The following is a 24462-nucleotide window of genomic DNA, read 5'->3' on the forward strand; positions in this document are numbered from 1 at the left end:
TCTTTTGATGTATAAAAGCTGTGATTTTCTAGTTATGTTGTGTGTGTATGCTTGTGGCTGAACCATCATAGCAGGTTAGAGAACTTAAAGTGAGCATATAAGAGTGAACACAAAACAGGGTTAGAAAACTTAAAGTGAGCATGTAAGAGTGTCTATATGATCATCTGAAAAGATTTTAATAGAAAGCACATTGACCTCGTATTGAAGAACAGAGTGGTTCGACTTGGGACTCTTAATAAGTTCATTTAATTCCCAAGAAAAAGGTGAACTTTTCATCTAAGTAAATCAGTTATTTTTCCAGTTCCCAATGGGGCATAAATAAGTTGCTTAATGCATAGACATTGACATTGTTACATATAACCCTAACCATATCTGCCTGACAGCTGAGCCATCTACGATACTCTTGTTAACATGGTGGATTCAGGTGGTGTGTAAGAATCGGCTTTGCTTAAAAGCAAATTGTGGATCACGTTCCAATTTTTTAAGTTCAAGAGCGATTCGAGTTCAAAAATGAATATAAAGTGCAACACTGAACAGAAAAATAAGTGATGCTTGTGTGTGTGTGTTTGCTTGTGTGCGTTTTTGGGGGGTAGGGGGAAGGTGGGGTGGTGAAATTGAAATAAATTTTTGGAACTGAATTTCATTAGATGCTTACTAACAAGCTTACAATATTAGATAAATGTTCTACAAACATGGCATTTGAAGGTACAAGCAATACAGTTGTGACAGTATAATCAACTCCCTAAAAGATAAACCCTTCCTTTTAAGGGCATTGGCATGTAAATCCTTCAAGTGAAGAATGCAAAATGAGAAATTTTTACGCTGCACTGGCCAAAAGCAGTTGAAGAAACATCAATCAATCAGCGCATAGGATTCGGAAAGTGGAGAGCCAATTTCAAAGTTCAGAACCTCAGTTCAGCATGCTCTTTCACCAGCTTCCTCTGTGCTGGTAACCTTTGGTTTTTGCCTCTCGTTCTTTTGTCCAATGAAGAGATCTTGGGGGTTCAAGTCATGCTACTCCGCGTCCAGACCCTATCTATTATCATTTGCCTGCCAGACAAATCCTCTTCATAACCAACAACCTGCATTTGAAACACAGTGCAATCGTCATGTAAAATTGAATGGGATCAGATCAGTTTCGTCTCATTTTCATTTACATTATTCCTTCTTGAGGAGATGCATTTTTCACACAATATCAAGGTTATGGAGAATTGCAATTATAAAAACAACCAAAAACAACAGCAAAAGATGAGATGAAACCTGAGATTCTGTTTGTATTTCGCTAAAACCATCATAAATGCCGGGATTTAGATCTTCAGAATGATTGCGGATGTCGTCCTTTTTATCAGCCCTGAAGCAAATTAAGCCCAAAGACTCAGTTGAAAGAAAATGAGCAAGAGAAAGCACATAAATGTTACTCATCTGATTTTGATGTTCTATAACTAATTATTTTACTATTTCATGGCTTAAGTTCTCGGTGCAAATAATCTCTAGTAAGGTTATGATGGAAAGTCGAATGATTTTGCAAGCAATAACAAAAGAGCATAAAAATGCCAATACCATTTAGCTTCAAACTTCTCTTATATTTTTTTTGGTGTCTTTTGGACAGAACATTACAAATAAAGAAACTGTTTATAGCAAAGATAAAAGTAAAGATAACCAATAAATAATAATAAAATAAAAAAAGTCACCTGTTTATCCAGTGCTTAGACAACCCAAAAGCAGACTGAGGATCTGTAGGATCTCGACCAATGATTGAACAATCAGATGAGAAAAGCTGTTTTACAGTCATGGATTGAAACTTGTGCAAATACCGAATGTCAACACTATTAGAAAAGACATAACGATCAAAACTAAAAAGAACACAAGGATAGACTTCTACCACATGCAGTCCCCTCTGGTGACTTCAGATCGTGAATCTAATACCAAAAACCAGACAATCGATAAGTCACCAATCAACAGACTCAATACAGTTGAGAAAAGTCGTCATCTTTTACCTTACTCGTTTGCTCTAACAAATCCTCAATAGCAGAAGCTAAATAAGGTATGGCATGAGAAACTTCCTCAATGTTTTCTGCTATGTTGTTTTCCGTGGAAGTCATCCTCCAGATAGGATCATTTCGATTAACTCCACAAGATAGTAGACCCCTTTGGCTGTCATCTCCCAGAAGCCTTGCCTTCTTATTGCAAATACTTGAATGATTTAACTCTTCCCTAAAGCTGTCACTTCTGCTACCAATACCTTGAGTTTGAATTCTCGGGTCCTGGGACTGACTTGGAAACTGGGATGCATTATCTCCAGATATCATTCGAATGGATTGTGAAGGATACTGAGAAACTGCTTGTTACACGAATTATATCTCGGGGGTGTAAACTTCATAATTGAGCTACATCTCGTCAGCTCTGTTGTTCAAAGCTTGGAGGAGGAGGAGGAGGAGGAGCGGACTGAAGATTAGGTTTCTGGAGAAGACCGGGAAACCACTTGTTAGATTTGTGTCTGTCCTCTCCCTGCGGAGAAGTCAACTTCTCCGGACGGAAGTGAGCTTCTCCCACATCCAATTCTGGCTTCCTCTTTACCTTTTCCTTCATCAAAGCCTCCACCATCCTGGTGTCACTGGAATTACCTGAATTTCCTCCTTTGACCTTCTCTTGTTTTGGCTGGTTCAAGCCTGGATCATTCACTAAGGTACTGGGTATTCGAGCAGAAATAGATGATGTTGTTGTATTGGCCACTGGCCTATTGAGTGAAGTGATGCCAAGGTTACCTGAATCAGTAACCAACTTGTCTTGTACATCGTGGCTGAGGTATAGAACTAGCTTCTACTTGAATAGTCTCCTCTGTCTTTGGGGTCAACAATTTCTTACTCCTGATTATTTCCTGATCCTAAACATAACAGAAAATATATGGCCATTAGATAACATGAAGATTGGGTTTTAGAGAAACTATACATGAAGCCTCACATATATAAGCATTTGCAAAGTGGGATACACCCCCACCCCAACCTCACCCCAAACACAAAGAAAAGAGCTCAAAAATTAGTGTCTTTGCATATTAAATCCTCCCTCCACCCTAATCAACCCTTTTCCTCTATGTTAGTAGATCTTGGGACTTTTAACCCAAAATATTACTAAAAAGTTAGCAATTTTCTGATATTGATTAAACTTTTAGAAAAATTTCAAGGCATATATGCCTTCTATTAAAATTCCTTGACACAATTATTTTCAAGCAGAAAACTCAAAAAGTAAAAAACTGGCTGCTTTGTTCTTTTTTTTTTTTTTTTTACAAGTGTATAAACCGTTCAAAGGGGAACACATCCCAAGAGCTAAACAAAAGCCGAAGCCAAAAGGGGAGTCCTATGGATCCAAAGAACCCAAAAAATACAAGATATCATCCATAGATATACAATTTATCCCCATCACCCAACTAAAAGGAGAAAAAATAATAGAAAATTTCAACGCCCCATGGAGGATTCCTCCCCATCAAAAGATCTTCTATTCCACTCTCCACCAAACACTCCACCAAACACAGAAGGGGGTCGCCCTCCAAAAGTCAAGAGCGTGGGCCCCCACCCTCTGGCCCCTCCAAGCGTCAATCAAATCCCTTGAAGCTCGAGGCATAACCCAATGTATGCCAAACAGACCAAAAATAAGACTCATGAGCCACAAGGCAATGTAAAAGAAGGTGATCTACAGACTCTATCATTTTTACATAGAACTTTACTGTGATCTTCTCTTTCTCAAATTGTCTAGAGTCAAAATCTTGCCCAGCAGCAATCCAAACAAAAAAAGCCAACCCTAGGAGGAGCCTTAGAGCGCCAAACCGTTTTCCAGGGGAAGTAGGAACCGTGAAACCCGGAGAGGCAGAGGAAAAAGGAACAGACCTAAAACATCCCCTAAGAAGAAAGCACCCAAATCAAGAAATCCGAACGAGTACCATCCACATCCTGTCTATACAAAATCTCCAGCAAACCAGTCACGTCGTCTAACTCTCAATCCTGAAATGATCACCGGAACTACACGTCCCAAGTAGGCCTACCGCTATCAAGCCGAAAACAGTCGGCTACCAAAACATGTCTATCAACAAGCTTGAACAACCTTGGAAACAAACAAAACAATGGGCGATCTTCGCACCAAAGATCCTCCCAGAACTGGACGTCCCTTCCCTCCCGAACTTTGAATCTAATGTGCTTAGAGAACTTATCCCAGCCTTCCGAATGATTTTCCACGCCAAAAGCAGATCTAACCAGCCTAGATGTCCATCCCCTTCTCTCCTCCCCAAAACCACACAAAATAACCCTCCTCCATAACCTGTGTCTTTCGCTACTGAATCCCCACAACCACTTGCCAAGGAGCGCTCTGTGGGCCAACTTCCTAACCCCAAGGCCGCCCAACTGAGAGGCCTGCAAACCTGCTCCCACCGGACAAAAAAATACTTAAACTCCTCCCCTCGACCGCCCCAAAGAAAGTTTCACTAAAGACTCTCGAGTCTTTTAGCAATAGAGGAAGGAATCTGGAAAATCGAAAGATAATAAGTTGGAAGACTGGACAATGTACTCTTCACCAAAGTAACCTTCCCGCCCTTCGAAAGATATTGGTTTTTCCACCCAGCCAACCTTATCTCGAATTGCTCTATCACCGGGTCCCAACTTCCCACTCTCTTTTACGAATCACCCAATGGAAAACCCAAATACAAAATAGGGAAAGAGCTCATTCCACACCATAAAATCGCCGCAAGAGTAGGCTGTAGCCACATCCTGAACCTCCCTCACAAGGACGAGCACACTCTTTCCCGCGTTAACTCTCAAACCTGAAATTGCCTGAAAGCAAACCAGAACACATCTCAAATATCTCAATTGGGACACCTCTGCCTCACAAAAAACCAAGGTGTCATCTGCAAAAAACAAATGAGAGATCTCCATTTGCTAAACCAATTATCGACCCGTCCTAAAACCCCTGATGAAGCCTAAATCCACTACCCTTCTCATCAACCTACTAAGGGCCTCCATAACAATAATGAACAGGAAAGGGGAGAGGGGATCCCTTTGCCTCAAACCTCGAGAGCTGCCGAAAAACCTGGATGGAGACCTATTCACCAACACAGAAAATCTGACAAAGGAAACACACGCCTCGATCCATCTCCTCCACCAATCTCTGAAAACCATCCTCTCTAATAGATAGAACAAGATTTTATGGCTAACATGATCATAGGCTTTCTCAATATCGAGCCTGCACACAACTCCAGGAACACCGCTACTCAGCTTAAAATCCACACATTCGCTAGCAATAAGGGCAATAAAAGATGCATTCAGTGACTTTTCGAACCTCCCATTAGAATGGAACTCGTGAAAAATGCCTATACTCTCCTGTCTCACCACCTCCTAGCTTTCCAATAAAAACGTCGTTGTGAAACCGTTCGGACCCGGAGCTTTGTCACCATTACAACTCTTCAAAGCCTTCAAAACCTCCTCCTCCGAAAAGGCAAATCTCTAACCCATCCCGATCCACTACAGAAATAAAGTCAAAGTGAAGGCCATCAAGTCGTGGTCTCCGACGTAGGGGCTCAGAATAGAGCCGCTAGTAGAACGAAACTATCCCCCCACGCACCTCTTCCTCCATACTCAACAATGTGATTACCCCTCCTATGGGCATTAACAAGTCTATGAAAAAAATTCGTATTATAGTCTCCCTCTTTGAGCCATAAAGCCCGAGATTTCTGTCTCCACGAAATTTCTTCCATATCAGCAATCTCTGCCTGACAAGCTACTCAACTATCTCTCGATGGGACTCAACAATACTACCCACCCCTTCCAATCTATCAATCTCAGCAATATCAGCTAGAGGCCTATTCTTCCTCCACTCTAAATTCCCGAACACCTCCTTATTCCATCTTTTTAGTTTATTCTTCAGGGGACGAAATTTTCCATCCAAAATAAAACTCGGCGTTCCCACCACTATATCCTCCTGCCACCAAGACCGCACTTTCCCCTGAAAGTCAACCGCTCTAATCCACATATTCTCAAATCTGAAGGGAGTACAATGAGGTCTCAATCCTCCACAATCCAAGACCAAAGGAATGTGATCAGAAGTCACCCTAGCCAAAACAGCCTGAACAGCATACGGAAACTTCTCCTTTATGCTAGTTAGGTTTTTGTATACTGATTACAGAGAGTTTTCAACTACTCCTAGAACCATCGATAGGATTATTTGTTTCTCTCCTAAGTTGTTCGCTTTGTTAACCCACTGGCTCTTTTGTTTTTGGCTGCTAAACTGGTGGATTTGGGGGTTCTGAGATTTTTTGTACAGAATGGGATTTAATCCCTTCCCTCTGTAATTTGGCTATTGGCCTTTGTTAATGTTTCGCTCTTACCAAAATATATATATCTAAGGATGCTGGTTTTGGTTTGAGAGCAGCCACCATGTGCAAGGTATTGTCAAATATTAGGACTCTCTCCACTTTTCCCTCCCAATACCTCATGTAGACGGGACAACACGAAAATGACCATTTTAATACCATGTTGTCAAGTCAACTCAACAAGCCCTTTTTCCAACTGCTTGGGGTTAGTTATGTGAATTGAATGTTTTCATTCCGCTCTATCCAAGGCAGATCTTTAGTCAAACCACATGTTAACAAATCATTCCTTACTAATTCTACCCACATTAACTTTGGTCTTCCCTTCCCTCTAGCAGTACCCTCTACGTGGCCTATGTCACTCTTCCTAACTGGCGCACTTAAAAAAATCTACTTTGTATATGACCAAACCATCTTAATCAATTTTCTCTCAATTTATTTCCAATTGATGCTACTCCAACCATTTCATGAAAGTCTCATTTCTAATTCTATCCTTTCTTTTCTTGTCACACATTCATTGCAACATTCGCATTTATGCCACACTCACTTTATGCATAAGTTGTTTCTTAGTTGTCCAACATTCTATCCCATAAAATACAGCCGGTCTAGTAGCTAATTTATAGAACTACCCTTTCAAGCTTAACAGGATAAACTGATCACACATTATACCGGATGCGCTCCTGCATTAAACCCAACCTGCCTTGATTATATGATTTAACATAATATGTGTCGTCAAAAGACAATATTTCCTTGAACATTTTGGGTAAAGTAACATCTTTGAAGATATAAAAAAAAAACCTCCTAGCAATCAAAACAACTTATTCCTTATAAACGAAGAAGAGCTGATTACTTCCAAACCTCAGATTTATACACAAAATATCTTTATACCGTAGGAACAGAAGTCACTATCTCATCTCTCTCACACACGCAAGGCCACTAACACATTACAGAACATGAATTTGACAAGTACATTAAAGAACATCTGTAAACATCAATTTTTCATCTTTCCACCCCTTCTATCATTCTAAAGTTAGGAAACTCCTATCTTTATTTTGTTTCAATCTTCTAAAAATCATATTCAGTTGTGCCATCAATAAATATTTGGCTCTATTTAATTAAATTTACGAATTTTTTATGTTAATCACAATCCTAGTCATGAAAAGTATAGGAGAGGTCAATAGCAGAAAGATTAACTTAAAAACCCATTTAAAACACTACCACAACAAGTGATGTGTTTAGACTTTAGGTGTCAAAAGTCAAAAGTCACTAAATCATCTGGGATTTTAGGAAAAATTATAGAGTAAAACATGTGCATTATTAAAATTTTAAAATTGTTAGCATAACAGAAAATTTCACATTCTCAGTGAGGATTCTCATCTTCAAAGCAGAGGGGAGGAGTTCGAGCCCCGGCGTGGGCAAAAAAGTGTGTGTGTGTTTGCTTTACCATCCAAAAAATAAAAAATAAAATAATAATAATAAGGAAAAATCACATTCCCAGTAACGGATTCCCATTCCCATATGCATTTACTAACATCAATAATATTATCACATAACAACTACAGCCATTAATGCAATATAAAAAAACAAGCTTTAAAATAGGAGGCAACCAAAATTCTGCTTTCAATCTTTCAAACACTTCCACCAGGCTGTCCGAGTGTCTTTGACATTGAGAAATTAAGGACTTATTTCTTTCCAAATAAACCAGCAAAATGTGAAGGGAGCAAGATATCAAACCTCAAATGGTATAAGGTTTAAAGCAGCATAATGTTTGTTATTTGTCGTTATTAAGAATATATAATTTAAGCAGTTCTTTCTTTGGGCAACGTTTGAATACACATCATACTTCCGATTTGAATAAGCAAAATTATGTTCAAAGGATATATGTAGCATATGAGAAGTTTGGTCAAGTTTGAGGCCAATGAAAGCCTAATTGTAGCAGTTAAATAGGTGCCCACAGCCCACCCCATGATTGCTCAACCCAAGCTCAGGCTATAAGCCAGGCCGGTTGGGTTGTTCTCGTTGGGGATTTAGATGGCATCTTCTGTCATGCTCTTTAGTCAAGAATACTTTTGATTATATCTATCAGAAAAGTGGCTTTTTGGTGCTCCAAACAAGGCCTTGGTGCTTTACCCTCTTTTCTGAAAGAAAGAATAAACCTGAAAAGACTAGATGCCCCATATTCATCTCTTTAAGCACATACACAGAAGTATAGAACCCATGATGCATTAGCCTTCCTCCAAACCAAGCCTCTCTTGCACACACAAGTTTGAGAAACACTCCAAAATTTTTTTGATAGACAACATTAAAATAATCTGAAATTAGAGATTCTCAACACTTCCGTTTATAGCTGCAATTCTTACACCTGTGACCTGTGGATGCAAAAATATTCAACAAGACTGAATATACATCTAACCATTTGTAAGTTATTCTTGGAAATCTATGAGTTCATGAACATTAGCGTCATGTGCATGATGATAACGAGAGATAGATCTTTGACCAGGATGATTTAACAATCTCTTATTATTCCATGGTGATGGTCACCTTGTAGATTCACTGATGGACCCTTGCGCATTTTCTTCCGAGAGAGACTGGCTGTATAGCTATGATTTGAGAATTTCTTCAAATTTTCAAACAAAAAAAAATCACCGTAAGAGAGTGGCCATTATACAATAATTTATTAAACTTCTTACATCATCTTTGCTGCGAATAAGCCATCAAATTGGCTAATCTCCACTGTTGATTTCTCTTTCAGTAGTAACATCTGGGGTCATTTTGATAATCCTAAGATAGATTACAACAATGCCATATCAAGTAATATCTATTTGGGAATTCATTTCTTATGCAACTGGGATTTCAGGATTTTTATTTCCTAGACATTTTTTTAACATTTCAGATCTATAATGGTTGACGACACTGAGCTTACAGCAGCAATCCAGCAACTCTATTGATCAGCAGCAACAGTTTGATCTCTGATTTTTGGGGGTGTAGAGAGAGAGATTTTGTAGGGTAGAGATATGAAGGAAAACTGACAAAAATAATGTTCAAAGGGTAACTGCAATTTGCTCTATTTTGTAAATAAATGGTGCCTGGGGCTCTTTGTAGAGCATGGATAGCGCCATCTATTAAGTATAAGATACTAATGGAAAGGATATAGAGAAATAAAAAACAACATAGTGAACAGTAGACATTGCTAAAATGATAATATAAGAACTAGAATGGGTAAAGGCTAGGCATCCTTGTAGTAATTGTAGTTACTAACTAAAGGTTCATAAGCTTAACAACACACACACACAGTGTTGCCCCTTTGCGGAGTGTTGAAAAAAGTACTCCCTCCATCCCAAAATAAGTGTCCACGTTTCCATTTTTATCCGTCACAAAATAAGTGTCCACGTTTCCATTTTTATCCGTCACAAAATAAGTGTCCCATTTGAAAAGTCAATGTACTACTTTTTATAATATTACCAATTTAACCTTCTTACATTGAACCTATAAAAGGTAAACCATCACATCAATGTGGATCCACTAGGGGTAAATTTGGTAATTCATTCACTACGAATACAATAAAAAAAATAATAAAAACCATTCCCTTAAAAAGTTAGATCCAAAAAGGGATACTTATTTTGGGACAGAGGGAGTACTAGAAAAAGACACACGTGAACATCAACCGTGCTTAACTTCTTGCCAGGTCGGCTATTGATTAAGCTTTGACTGCGGTGTCTTCCAAACCCTTCTGCTCCCCCACCGCCCCAAAACCCACCCCCAACACCAAGCTCCAAAAATCATGTAACCCTTATTGCCATTTCATTAGCTTCAAGAAACAGAATATGGTAAGCATCCTTACAAACTCCTGTGAGAAGTCATAACACAGCATGACAAATCTGACAGGTGACTGGTCCATTCATAATTTCCAAAATGTAGAGAACTTAGCATATGGATAGTCAAAAACCCACTTAACATTGACTAATTTTAATCCATAAAAACTAAAAAAAGAACTAGTCATATTCCTAAGGGCAAACGGTATGGTTGGCTTTTAGTCAGCCATACCGCCAGTTTGGCCAGGAAGCATACCCGTGTGGGGCTGGACAAGTGCAGGCCCCCGGTGCTGGATAAACCACTCTCAACAAATAGCGAGTGGTATAGCCAGCCTCAAGCCCCCAACCATATTAAAAAATGCATTTTGTTTCTTTCCTTTTCTCTTTTTAAACGGCTATTCAATTTTGTTTCCATATTGTTTGGGTTTTCTTTTCTTTTTTTCCAACTGCCTTTCACGTCAAAAAAATATATATATTAATAATAAACACTGTTTCCTTTTCTTTTCTTTTTTTGGTTTCCTTCATTGTTTGGGCTAAACAATTTTTCCTTTTCCTTTGCTTCTTTGTTTCCATATGTAATGTATTTTTATTTCTTTATTTATATGTGAGAAAATATGTAAAGTCTTTTTTTAGTTTATTTACTTGTGAGAAAATATGTACTGTCTTTCATTGCTTGGGCTAAAAAAATATGTTTTTTTCAAATTTTTTAGAATTTTTTTTTTAAATATATATAAAAACAAATGAAAATATTAATAAAATATAAAAAGTGGCTAGCCCAGCCAGCACCATACAGTGCAGCTTGGCTGCCCACATATTGTATTTGTAGCTAGCCATAATAGCCCAATTGCTGACGTGGCTAGCCACAATTGTCTCATAGCCAGCCGGTATAGCAAGCTATACCAGCTGCTCTAAGGTTTTAAGGGGGTTCTCCCATCAATATAAGCAAATAAATTAATTGTTGAGCATCCAGAAGATAATCCGCCTTTATTCATCTAAAGATTGAATATAATAATAAATGAATCATGCAATTTCATTACATAACTTCAACAATGTTATTTCTCATTTACCTATAATTCATCATGCATTAAGGACAAGCCATATTGCTAACATCATATATGCATGGCAACGCATACACATACGTTCCATTTGATTAATATGAAAACAGAGTGCACTCACGTCTGTGTTTTGGGAGTAGGATGCAAACAATCCATGTTCACACCAGAAGAATCCATTTTATTTTCTTTAATGCACAGAATTAGACCTATATGAATTTTGGGACCTAAATAATCTCCAAAATCAAGTATTCTTACAAACTCCTGTGAGAAGTTTAGTAACTTTTGCTCCCATCCGAAAACAAGCGTTGGATAAATCTCACATACACAATGCAGACGCTCTGAATTACGAAAATCTTAACAACACTTCAAGATGATACTGGAATGTGCGCACACAGGGAAAGTTAGACAACATCCATACCTTCTGCCGGCTGTACAGTGCCCTCCTCCTATCTTTTGCCCTAACTAGAGCGCGTTTAATCCCATGATTGTTCATTAATCCATTTGGCCACAATTCTGCAAGCTGCATTGGAGAAGATTAAAACAAATAAAAATAGTCAAAGAAGCTTTATAGTCATAGCTGAAGAAGGCTTGACATAACAGCCAACAATTTCCAAGAAATGAACTCAAAGTCTCAAAAAGATAGCAAATTCAAACAAGAACAGAGACAAAGCACTATACATTATTTCATATCCTTCTAGGCAAAAAGACACTCACCAATGAAATTTTAATTAATAGAATGTGAGATGCGAACCAACTAAGAAGCACGGAGACGGACACGGGACATGAACACGAAACAACACGGATACGCTGACATATAAAATTATAAAAAAGTAGGACGCATATATATATTTACACTTATATATCCATTGAATGAGATAATCATAGGATTTTAATTAACTTATAAATTCTATACTAGAGTTACATAAGCTAGAAAGCTGGAAGATGATGCCCGGATATAAAAAAAGAATAGGCTATATAATATACATATATATTACTACCCTATTTGGTCATTATAGTTATGTTTTTGTTCCTTAGAGGTTAACCATTTTGATGTGTGTTCATAATCTTGTTTCCAGAATTGTCGTGTATTTGTTTTATATAAGACGAAGAGTGTAAGATGTGTTGGTCGAGTGTCCAGAATCTAACGACCAAGTGTCCGCAATAGTAAAATTTATTTTAAAATAATGGACGTGGCCATGAAGTGTTAGACACGTGTCTAGCTGAGTATCCATGGATTGTCGGTGTCGGACACGGACACATCACCTCATAGAAGTGTCCGTGCTTCTTAGCAAACCAATAACGATTACAATAAATAAAGCCTATTGCCAGAACCGTTTTATCTTCTTTCATGGCAACCCAATACATCATGTGAATTTTCACATGAGACACCATGAAATCAGGAAAAATACTGCAATAGCCCTTCTTTCTCTCATGATGTAGAAAAGTATGTTCGAGACAACTACCTCTGCATATAGCTTTCTGACTTGCGGACCTGCATCTTCATCCAGCGCCTAGATACATATAATAAATACTGAATAAGATATAGCACAAGAGAATTTCTCCAACATAGCAACACATCCAAAAGCATATATTCCAGACAGAAAACAGTACTTCAACATAAAGGTCATAGAGATCGCATATCTTCTCCTCCAATGCATCATCCATGCCACATTTTCTTTCTTCTTTCTCTTGGTTACCAATTTCCTGAAAATCATCAGATACAGCAGCTTGTTGCTCAATTGCCTGAAATATCATACATTATGTATCAGTATATAATTATACCAACTTTTGTCATTATTATAAGAAACACCAAGAAAATAACAAAAAGTGTTAAGATAAACACATTTTGGTCACAAAGCACTAATTCCAAGTCAAATACTTTTAGGGCATGTTCGGTTGCATGGAATTGGATTCTTGGAATTGGAATTGGTGGAATTTGAGAAAAATAACTAAGAAAATTAAACCAAAATTTTCTCAAATTCCACCAATTCCAATTTCAAGGCTCCAATTCCATGCAGCCGAACACACACTTAGGAACAAATCCTATTGTCCAATAAGTATTTTTTTAATTTGGAACAAGTGGGTAATTCACTAAAAAAATACTTCAAAAAGGACACTGTATGCCTCAAAAATACAACAACAATACCTTGGGCTTCGGAGAAAGAACCCGCACTTTAATCATCTCAACAACTTCCTTTTTAATCTGCTGAAACCTACCCTCGTTCTCCTGTTTCGCTGACAAATCCATAGTAACCATGACCTTTAAGTTTCTCTGTGGCAAAAACATGTTGCATTGATCAATAATCAATGTAATAACTGCAAAGAAAGCACCCGTGCCAAATAATGATGATGACTAAAATATTGTTCAATAAACACATTATTAGTGAACATAAATTTGACTATAAGGTAATATTGTTCCCAACGGGAATTTTTTTTTTGATAAATAAGCAAAATAAATAAAAGAGATTATATAAACTTTGCCATACTCAGTGTGACCAAATGCTACGTTCTACCGTAAAAGCATCCCATAATCTTATTGTGTCTAACTCTATCACAAACTATGTTACATGGACATGGGTACGAGTTTTAGGTCTAGGAATGCATCCAAAACATCAGATTTATGAATTCCTAAACACAAGGACACGGTGTCACATCTACATGTTCATACTACTAAATATTCTTGTTTTACTTTTTAGAATAAATAATGTGTTTATGTAAGACGAAGTGTTCAACATAGGCATTTCACTGTTTTGAAGCAATAATATATGGAACTTTTTTTTTTTTTTTAATAACCAATAATGCATGGATCATATTAAGAGAGCTTTATAGAATATAGTGATAAACTTCAATTATTGGATATTTTTCTTAGGTACATGTTCAACTAGACGTGCAAGACATATATCCAATACCCATGTCTGATGGTATTCTGTTTGGCATAAGTACTTCACGCAATTTTAACATAGATAACAAATTATCGCAAATTCTTCACATGGTAAGGTAACACAAGCATACTTTGAGAGCAATAAATGATATTCTACTAAACCAATGCACCTGCCATTATTTCATCAAGACCATGCATACAAGCATAATTTGATGAAAACTGAAATTTAATCCACTAACAATTAAATATATGACTATAGTCAAAGAGTTCCAAAAACATTCCAGAAATCTTATCACAGTCTGTCGGTTAATCACAGTGATATCAGCTTCCCACCGAAAAGCGTGTAGCTTTCATCTGCTCAAAGAAGAATAAGAAGAAGATTTAGTAAAGGTTGCTTTTCTTATTGGGATGAAGGCTTAGAGTATAAGCTTCGTAGTTGTTAATATGACAACTACAAAGTGGGTTATCCCAAACAGACGTATAATGGGTACAGAGGTGGAGTTAGTGAACTGAGGTTCGTGTATCGGGTGCAGGTATATATCCACGTGTCGGATGTGTCAAATCCCCAAACAAAAAGACACATGGACACTACTAAATATTTATATTATTTTATATTTTTATTTTATTTCTAGGTAAAATAATAGTCTTTATGTAACATACTGTGCAATATTGGCATTTCACTCATTTTTGAGGCAATAATATAATAAAATTGAATTATTGGACATGGTTTTTTAGTACATGTCCAACAAAAAGTGTCGGACTCCCACCCATGCCATGTCGAATCAATGTGTGTCAGACACGGGTACGTAAAGACTATTATTCTAACCACAATTTCTCCAATACTCTAACCACACCCATCCGGCAAAGGTGTTGTCCCTCCTTGTGACAAGACCTTGGTCAGCCTAACTCCTGCACTCACTCGTACCTCGCGCTAGTGTTGTAGTGGCCCTCGCCTTCACTCTGGCTCGCACATTCACACACACTTGGTCACTTTGGTTGGCAAGAGGAATAACATACTTTTATTACTACTCAAATATACGTTGTACAAGGCTCTCTCATTCCAAAAGCTTGTTGATTACAAATGACGCATCCTCTTCTTATATAGACACCCTATCTACCTTCTAAAACTTTCTACATAAATGTCCTACATATTTACACTCTACAAAACTCTCCATTTTTCTAGAATATTCTAGAACCTACTAGCTTCTACAAATTCTCCGACATTCTAGAATCTCCCAACTTTCTCCAACACTCCACAATCTTCTGGAAAGACTCTAGAACTCTACTCTCCTCATGCCATGCAAACGCTATATAGAGTCCTCAGTGAGTCGCCTGTGGGGCGCAGCCTCCCTCCAAGTTGGCGGGGCGTGACAATGGGACCTCGATTCACTTGCGGATGGGGTTGGAGTTGGGAAGTAAGAGGACATAAGAATTTGCAACAGTGCATCTCACACTAACTTTTGGTGCACTTAAGAGAAAATCTTTCAAGAAAAGGGTATTCTCTTTTCTTAGCTTCTTATTCTTCTAGATTTAGATGAAAACTATTCAATCAAAAGACTTATCACTAAGGATATTCTACGGGAATGGAAGAATCACTTTTACATCAAGTCCCCGGGTTCAGTGAATTGAAGCGGTGTAATTTGGAGTACCTGGTATGCACATGGAACTTTTTGTGCATTTTCTCCTCCTAATAATATTCATTATTCAGACAAAAATCCAAAAGTATTCATAAGCTGATCCCAGGATTCTTTTTGGTGTTCTATACTTCATATTGATTTCAAACAATCCTAGCACCTAAATTTTGTAGAGTTGACATGTTTTAACCAGTTCCAATATCTTAACAATCATGATCATTACCAAGCCTCAGCAGAATAAAGCAGCTTTTGCAGAAATCTTAAATTGAAAAGCATTTGGAAATGAAGAAACATGTGTGAATGAGCATATTAATAACTCATCAAAAAGAGATACCTTTAATGTTCTTAGCTGTATCGAGTTACCAAGAATACCCATAAGACAATTGAGCAGCTCCTTCGATATTTTTCCATGGCTTGCCTGCTGCAACCATCCAAAAACAAATAAGGCTAACTTTCTTTTAAAAAGCTTCATATTGAGAAAGAGGAGAATAAAAATGTAAGAGCAAGAATAATCCCATCAAAACAAAAATCCAAGAATTAAATGGTTATGTTATTATTCATCATTACCGCTAGTCTAGCAACTTTGGCAAGCTTCTGCTTTACTTCATGTGGTAATCTCCTTTTTACCACCTGGGACGAAGTATCTGCATCTGGAACTTCCATAGTTGGTGGTCTTGCTGCTATGTTTTTAAGAAGGAACAATTAATCAATTCATGAGGAACTTTTTCAAATTATCAACAATACATACCATAATTGTCAAAACAACAGTTGGACATACATTCTACAACCATCTTCTCCAACTCCTTGATAGCCTTTTCAAGCATTGTACTTTTTGGCCAAACACTAGGACCTTCCCTTCTATGCATGACTGTAGCCTTCTGCATCGTTTTAGATACAAAATCAATCTTAGCAACATATATCCACATGAGTGATACGAATACTGAATGTGAAGTATAACTTATAAGCACAACAGTGTAGAATATATCAAATTCTGCTTGTATGCAAAAGAACTATGATTCATACTATGTCTATGAATACATATTAAAAACATGGGAAGTATTGAACGTAAACATAAAAAGGAATTAAAAGGAGTAATTTTTTGTGTATCAACATCATAATAAAGCATCTAAAGATTTTCTATCCATCTAATGCAGTCTATGAAGAGCTCAAGAAAAGCAAGTTTGAAGAAGAGAGATCATGGAAATTTGTTCAAAAGATATGCCCGCTTGGACCCCTCAATATTCAAGTTTACCTCTAGTCAAATCTTATGTTATGCTTTTTGAGTTAATTTGTTTTGGTTTAGTCTTAAATATATTCCAATATTTAGGAGTCAAGGCTGTTCTGATAAATATATACATATATGTGTGTGTGTGTGTGTGTGTGTGTGTGTGTGTATTTGCAATTCAAACTGTAATAGCGATACATGGGTCATATTTTGGGTCAAGTAATGGTATTGGGCCCATAGTTGTTAAAGGCTCAAGGCGCACTAAAGCACCAAGGTCTCCTGGAGCCTGAGGCGCAAGCCGAGGCACGGGCCTGACTTAAGTGAGGCGCAAGTTGAAACTATATTACATTTGCAGCCAACAACGAAAGCTAGCAGCAATATAAAGCTTACAAATACAATAAGCACTATGGCCAAGCAGCAATACAAACTCTTAAGTTCCTAACAAAATATCCAGAAGCAATACAAGCAACCCAGCCAAGGCTGCCAAGCAAACCAAGTACAATAAGCAGCCACCATTTTTGGAGAAAATAATAAATCATAAACCAAATACAGTAAGCAAAGTAGCAAACCAAACCCTTAAGCTGAATAGTTAATAATCAGCCACCTTTTTTGGATAAAATTATAAATCATAAGCCAAATACAGTAATCAGAATTGCAAACCAAATGCTTAAGTTCAATAGTTAACATACTAACATAAAATAAAGAAATAAACAAGAAAACGAAAAAAATAAATAAATAAATATAAATAAATAAATAAATGACAGAAACAGATTTTGAAGAAGAAGAAGAAGAGTGTAGCTGCCAAGGGAACAGGAGGGGGTGGGAAAAGGAAGAAACAGAAGCGTAGAACAGATTCTGCAGAAGAAGAACTGACTGATTTGGGTTGGGAATTGGTACAATTGACTTTTATTTTATTTTTATAATTCCTGTTATAGAATTTTACTGTTAGTAAACTTTTACTTTTATAGAATTTCACTGTTAGTAAACTTTCACTTTTATAGAATTTCATTGTTAGTAAACTAGTAAACTTCCACTTTTATACAATTTCATTGTAGTAAACTTCCACTTTTATACAATTTGACTGCTAAGTGCTTTTTACATACAAAAACCAAACAAGCAAGTTGGGAAATTAAAAAACGAACGACTCTTCAATCAGGCGCGCCTTTGTTGCGCCTTGCGCTTGGTGCGCCTGCAACAAAGGCGCGCGCCTTATTGAAGTCGACTCACCTGGGCATAGCCCAGGCACAAAAGGTGAGCCTTGATGCGCCTGGGGCGCACCTTTAACAACTATGATTGGGCATATGTAGGTTTTTTTTTTTTTTTTGTTGGGTCAACGATGGTGGTGGTGTCTGGCACCCCATAATTCATCAACGGGCACATGCAGTCCCCCCATCCCACATGCATCGGGCAGTTACCTTGAAAATTCCCTAGGGTTAGCATTTTACTAGTCAAAATTTCTAAATTTCTAAATTTCTAAATACGGAAGTCCGAGCCCTAATAAATTCAGAATTACCTACAAGTCTGTACAAAACTACAAGTATTTCTAAATTCCTAAATAAATTTCCTACAAGTCTGTCATGCCTAATTCCAAGTATTGAGCATAAGTGAATCAAGCTGTCACGCCTAAATTACCTACAAGTCTATACAAACTACATGATGCTTTCAAATGAATGGTAAACAAGATAAGGTAACTTTCAGAAGCTTTTGATGCTCTCCTGGGACAGTGTGATGTCATCCTAATTCTAAGTCTTAAGCATAAGTGAATCTAGCTGACATGCTGACCTTATCCCCCTTTTTATTTGCTTTTGTTTTTTCAACCATATTAACCTACAAGCATACCTTATTGAACATTTTCTTACGATTTCAGAAGATTCAGTTTACAATCTTTTTCTTTGCAGATAATTCAATTATAGCAACTCAAAACTATAAAATCAAAAAGAGATAATCTAACAGAACAGCCACCAATTTGTTTAACTTTACAACCTAAAAGCCTACCAACCTAAACCTTTCGCTACCACAGAAACTTCCTCCTTAAGACCGAATACCTTCAAAAAGGTTGCTGTCCGCCAGTTCCAGCAACCTTTCTCCTGAACTTCCAATGACAAACACTGCCATATCCAAACCCTAGCCATCCACAAGCCCAAAAGCTTCTATAACTTTCATAGCCTAAGCTCACCAAATATTCTACTGAATGCAGCATTCCCCCTTCATTAACAAGATGCTGCCGTACATTGTCTTTTGAATGTGATTTTATTAGTTAACTCGGGAATGAGTTTAACCAAAGAGGTCTCAACCTTCGAATTTCTACAAAGTTGTACAGCTCTAATTGATTCAGATATTTTAGTTCTCCAAAGCTTATAAAATTAATCTTGAATTTTACGTGATGTCAAGGTGAAGTAGAGAACAAAACGTAATACACACAATTGCAAAGGAATTGCACTTGGACTGCACTACTAGTTACATTATGAGTCCACATCTCAACCACCTCACTGTACTGACAGAACCCATGCTTCATCAAAAATATCTCTTTCTTTTTTATTACAAGTTATTTGCAAGTTTTTTCAGCCATTCAAAGTATGAGATTGTATTGCACACTTAAAATGCAAATTAGACTGCAGAATGTGCAACATTTTAAAAGAAAAAAATTAAAATAAAAAAAGAAAAAACAGGAAAGTTGCAGGGGAAATGAGGAGATTGAACTTGATGAAAGAATGAGTCATCGGTATGTTATGATTCATCGGTATGTTCACTAAAATAAATGAAATAAAATTGTACTCCACAATCGGGGTCCTGAACTTGATTTTAACATATTTACTAAGCACACAGAAATCTCTACAGTTGATATGGAGAAATTCAACTTTTTACATTTTTCAACCTCATGTTTATCTTAAATTTCTTTTTTTGTGTAATCATTTGGACTAAAAAATGTGCAGTACTACCTATGTCCCATATTAGTAGTCTACTATTCCATTTTTGGATGTCCCAAATTAATTGTCCCCTTAGAAAAGTCAAAGCAAATAAGTGTCATCTTTCCATCATCACCCTTTATGTTTTCAAAAAAATTCAAACTTGGTAATATATACATTTAAACTAAAAAGGACAAATGAGTAATTTTAAAAGGGGACATGCCATTAATGCATTGTCCCCTTTTAAAATATCAAAAGCTAACCACGGACGTCTAATACGGAATAGAGAGAGTAGTAGTCTTGCAAATCATGCCTAGGTCAAGTGTAAAAGGAAACTTCACTTTATCCCTTCATTACCACAACTGAACAAAGTATAAAAACTACTTAATGCTTGTTTTTATCCTGAAGACTTGAGTATTAAAAGCCTCAATGAAAAAAAAATTGCACGCCAGGCCCAGGTTTAGCATTGCCATCCCAAGGAACAGTCCCATCAGATAGGAATAATAGTGTGATAGTAAGAGTAGATAACTGATCACAAAACGATGTGCATATGCTAACCCTGTGACCCAGAGAAAATTGTATAGTGTGCAGAGAAGTGGAGTTAAACAGATGGCTAAAATACTGATGGTCATACTATCACACAACTTGACCCCAAATTTTCTAATACTACAGAAATAATTTACTTCATAGAGATTTGATTGGCAAAGGACACACTCAAAAATTTGAACACCGATTGTAGCGAAAATGAAGAAAGTCCAAGCTTATTTTCTACATTTTATAATCAAAAGTAACATTCAAGTGATAAAGGCTATTCACCAATGGACAACTGAAAGCCACATAAGAGTTTATTCAACTGTGAGAGGTCCAGTAACCCAAATGGGCCAGAAGGCGCCCCCAATGAACAACGAGGTTGTTCGGACGTCATCTCGCACGATCGATTCTCCCTTCACAAAAGAGATCCTCCGATCTCCAAAACCAAGGAAGTTCTCAATGCCAATGTTCACTCTATTTGATGGAACTAAAGATCCAACCAAACACGTATACCAAATCCATCTCAAAATGGCCCTAGACACCGAAGATGATGCCCTAATGTGCAAGGTCTTCCCAACAAGCCTTACCGGACCCGTGCTCAACTGGTTCAAGCATCTGCCAAAGGGATCGGTGGAAAGTTTCCAAGTGCTATGCGATCTGTTCATTGGTCAGTACTTCGGTAACCGGCGAATAGAGAAGGACATATCATGTCTGTTCACCATGCGACAACAGGAAAGTGAGCACCTCAAGCTTTCCTCACCAGATTTAATTTGGAGATGAGCATGGTGATTTATTGCCATCCGTCCTCAACAGTGTAAGCATTCAAACTGGCAATGGTCAGAGGGACTCAGTTTCACACATCCTTAGTGGTGACGTGACCCAAAACTATGGATAAGCTCAATTCTAGGGCGTAGGGCTACGTGCAGAAAGAGGAGGATGAAGCAGTCAATACAAAGAAGACAACAATGGTCACAGTGGAGAACAAGTCAAAAGCCAAAATGACCACCCAGAGGTCTCCAATAGCACAATCGCAAGTAGTTCCTTGGAAGACTGAGAAGAGGCAGCAAAAAGACGAGACGATGACCCCCCTCAGAGTCACTTTGGCGCGATTGTACCAAGAGAATAAAGGGATGTTCCGATTGCCTCAACCGATCAAATAACCACTCGAGCAGAGGGACCAGTCAAAGCACTGCGCGTTCCACAATGATTTTGGGCACCAAACAAATGAGTGCAAGAACCTGAGGAGGCAGGTTGAAACGCTGATTGCAAAAGCGGAGATGGCCAATTATGTCCAGGCCAAGGAACAAAACCGTCCGGCCGATCAGACAAGGAGAAATCCGAGGGTGAACCCTCAAGAGGGGCAGCCAGTCCGAGTCATTAATGCCATACATGGCGACCAAAAGCTGAGGATGAATCAAAAGAACTACGGCGAACACGCCTTCGGCAGGCTCACACGATGAGAAGGCTCAGCAACGTCAACACAGTCCGCCAAGAGGGCGACATGGCCCTGATCAGATTTGACAAGACTGGTCTTCTTAGGGTTCAAACCCCGCAAGAAGACCGGTTAGTGATTAGCTTGATGGCGTCAAACTACCTTTTTTTTATATATATAAGTAAACATATATTAACAAAAGCGCTCAAAGGGGAGCGAACTCTTAACAAAACAAACAAAATATGCAAAAGGTGCCATTACAACAATAAGTAGTCAACAAAATCCAACAAACTGTCCACAGATGAACAATTTATCCCATTAACCCAAGAAAAAAGAGAATGCAAAATATGCGACTTAATAACCCACGTCGGCGACTCCTTTTCATCGAAAGACCTCCTGTTCTGCTCGAGCCACAGCCCCCACCAAACACAGAGGGGCAACCCTCCAAGAGTTTCTAACCCGGCTACGTATAGGTCTCCCTCTCCAAGCCTCTAACATATCCATCGTGTTCCTTGACACTACCCAATCTACCCCAAAAACATTCAGTACCATACTCCAAACATCCGCTGCCACTTTGCAGTGCAACAAGAGATGGTTAACCGATTCGCTCGTCATCTTACACATGCAACACCAATTAACTATTATTTGGGATCTTCTTCGAAAATTATCAAGAGTAAGAATGCTACCAAGTACCGCTGTCCACGTGAAAAAAGCCACCTTTAGTGGAGCTGAAGTCCTCCATACAGCCTTCCAAGGGAAACCGTTGCTTACCGAATCCATAAGGCTTCGGTTCAACAACCTCACCTCAAACACCCCTCTAGAACCCCCTATCCACACCATCTCATCCCTTCCTTCCCCCTCCACCACTTGACTATAAATTAATCCCATTAAATCTATAAATTCCAGCAGCTCCAAATCATTAAAGTTCCTACGGAACCTCACATCCCAACTAGCTCTCCCATTCTCTAGCCGAAAATAATCTGCAACCACAACATACGTATCCTCAACCATCCTGAAGAGACTAGGGAACCTACAAGCCAACACCACATCCCCACACCATACATCCTTCCAAAACCTCACATAACGACCATCCCTAACTCTAAACTACTTTATCAAGAAAGGTTTAGTGGATCCAGGCAGTAACACCAACATCATAACGAAGGCGGCGTTCGAACAATTGATGGTGGACCCGAAGCAGGTCAAACCCACAGGAACCCCTGGTAGGCTTTGACGGAAAGCGAGTAGAACCCATTGGAGTGGTTGAGCTGCTAGTGTGTGACGCATGAAGAAACTTGAAAGAGAACTTTTTCATAGTGGACGTTCACCCTTCTTACAACTTCCTGATGGGGGAGGGGTGGATCCACCGAGTCCAAGGAGTCCCGTCCACCTTACACCAGGTCATGAGGTGCTTGAGTCCAGATAGGAACGAGGTGGTTGACATACACGGCGACCAACTGCCCATCCTACAAAACCAAAATAGAAATTACAGAGCCTTTTGCCCGAAAAGGTCGAGATCGGGACAGAGGAGCTAGTCCTCATGATGGAACCACTAGAAGAAGTGTAGATCGACCCCCTATACCTGGGAGAACCATGAAGATAAAGTCAATGCAAACCGCAGAGGAAAACCAGCTACTGATTGAAACCCTAACCAGAAACATAGATGTATTCACTTTGAGTCACTTAGACATGCCGGGAGTCAACCCATCCCTTTCGTGCCATTGCCAAAACGTTGATCCAAACTTCAAGCCTGTCTGGCAGAAGCAGAAGAGGTTCGCGCCAAAGCGAAAAATAATCATAGCGGAAGAGGTGGACAGACTGCTGAAAGCAGGATTCATCAGGGAAGTGCAATACCCCTCCTCGTTATCCAACGTGGTGGTCGTCCAAAAGAAGAATGGAAAAGGGAGAGTTTGCATTAATTTCACAAACTTAAACAAGACTTGTCCTAAAGACAATTTTCCCCTACCAAAGATTAACCAAATGCAACCACTAGGTACGAACGTGTGACCTTCCTAGATGCATATTCAGGTTATAATCAAATCCCCATACATCCGAACAATGAGGAAAATATATCTTTTGTGACAGAACAAGGGATCTATTGCTAAAAGGTGATGTCGTTCGGCCTAAAGAATGTAGGAGCCACATACCAAAGGTTGGTCAGCAAAGTTTTTAAAGACCAAATGGGCAACACCGTGGAGGCATACATTGATGACGTGGTGGTAAAAAGTAAGAAGAAGAAGGATCACCTCCTACACTTGCAAGAAGTGTTTGAAACGTTGCGAAAGCATGGCATGAGGTTGAACCCTTCCAAATGTTCGTTTGGAATTGGCTCCGGACAGTTCTTGGGGCATATTGTCAACAACCGGTAGATCGAAGTGAGCCCTACCCAGGCTGAGGCACTAATGCAAAGCGAGGAGCCGAGGACCCTCAAAGAAGTCCAGACTCTCACATGAAGAAAAGCCGGCACCAACGGCCAGTAGCCTAGCGGTATTGGCCACTTACCTCCCAAAGGGAGGTCAGGGGTTCAAGTCTCAGAAGAGACGTGCGTGTGTGAGTACCAACTAGGAGGGGAAAAAAAAAAAAAAAAAAGAAGAAGAAGAACAGCCGCGCTTAGCAGGTTGATGTTGTCAGATCGATGCA

At 38.5% G+C, this 24462-nt stretch overlaps 1 protein-coding gene and 1 pseudogene across 1 annotated transcript; both read right to left on the reverse strand.

Moving 5' to 3' along the window:
- Positions 1–624: 624 nt before the first annotated feature.
- LOC132311132 (uncharacterized) lies at positions 625–2319 on the reverse strand. The gene is made up of 5 exons (XM_059808873.1): positions 1998–2319; positions 1883–1919; positions 1692–1734; positions 1261–1351; positions 625–1082 (listed from the first exon to the last, which is right to left on the reverse strand). The coding sequence occupies exons 1-5, from the start codon at positions 2307–2309 to the stop codon at positions 1005–1007; spliced, it is 561 nt and encodes a 186-aa protein (XP_059664856.1). The 5' UTR covers positions 2310–2319; the 3' UTR covers positions 625–1004.
- Positions 2320–2768: 449 nt separating this feature from the next.
- The window catches only part of LOC132311131 (ubinuclein-1-like), a 38273-nt pseudogene continuing 16579 nt past the window's right edge, over positions 2769–24462 (reverse strand).

Source organism: Cornus florida, unplaced genomic scaffold (genome assembly GCF_030987335.1).
Source record: "Cornus florida cultivar Cherokee Brave unplaced genomic scaffold, ASM3098733v1 CherokeeBrave_3.0.0_Hap2_Chr06, whole genome shotgun sequence".
In the NCBI taxonomy this organism is placed as follows: Eukaryota; Viridiplantae; Streptophyta; class Magnoliopsida; order Cornales; family Cornaceae; genus Cornus; species Cornus florida.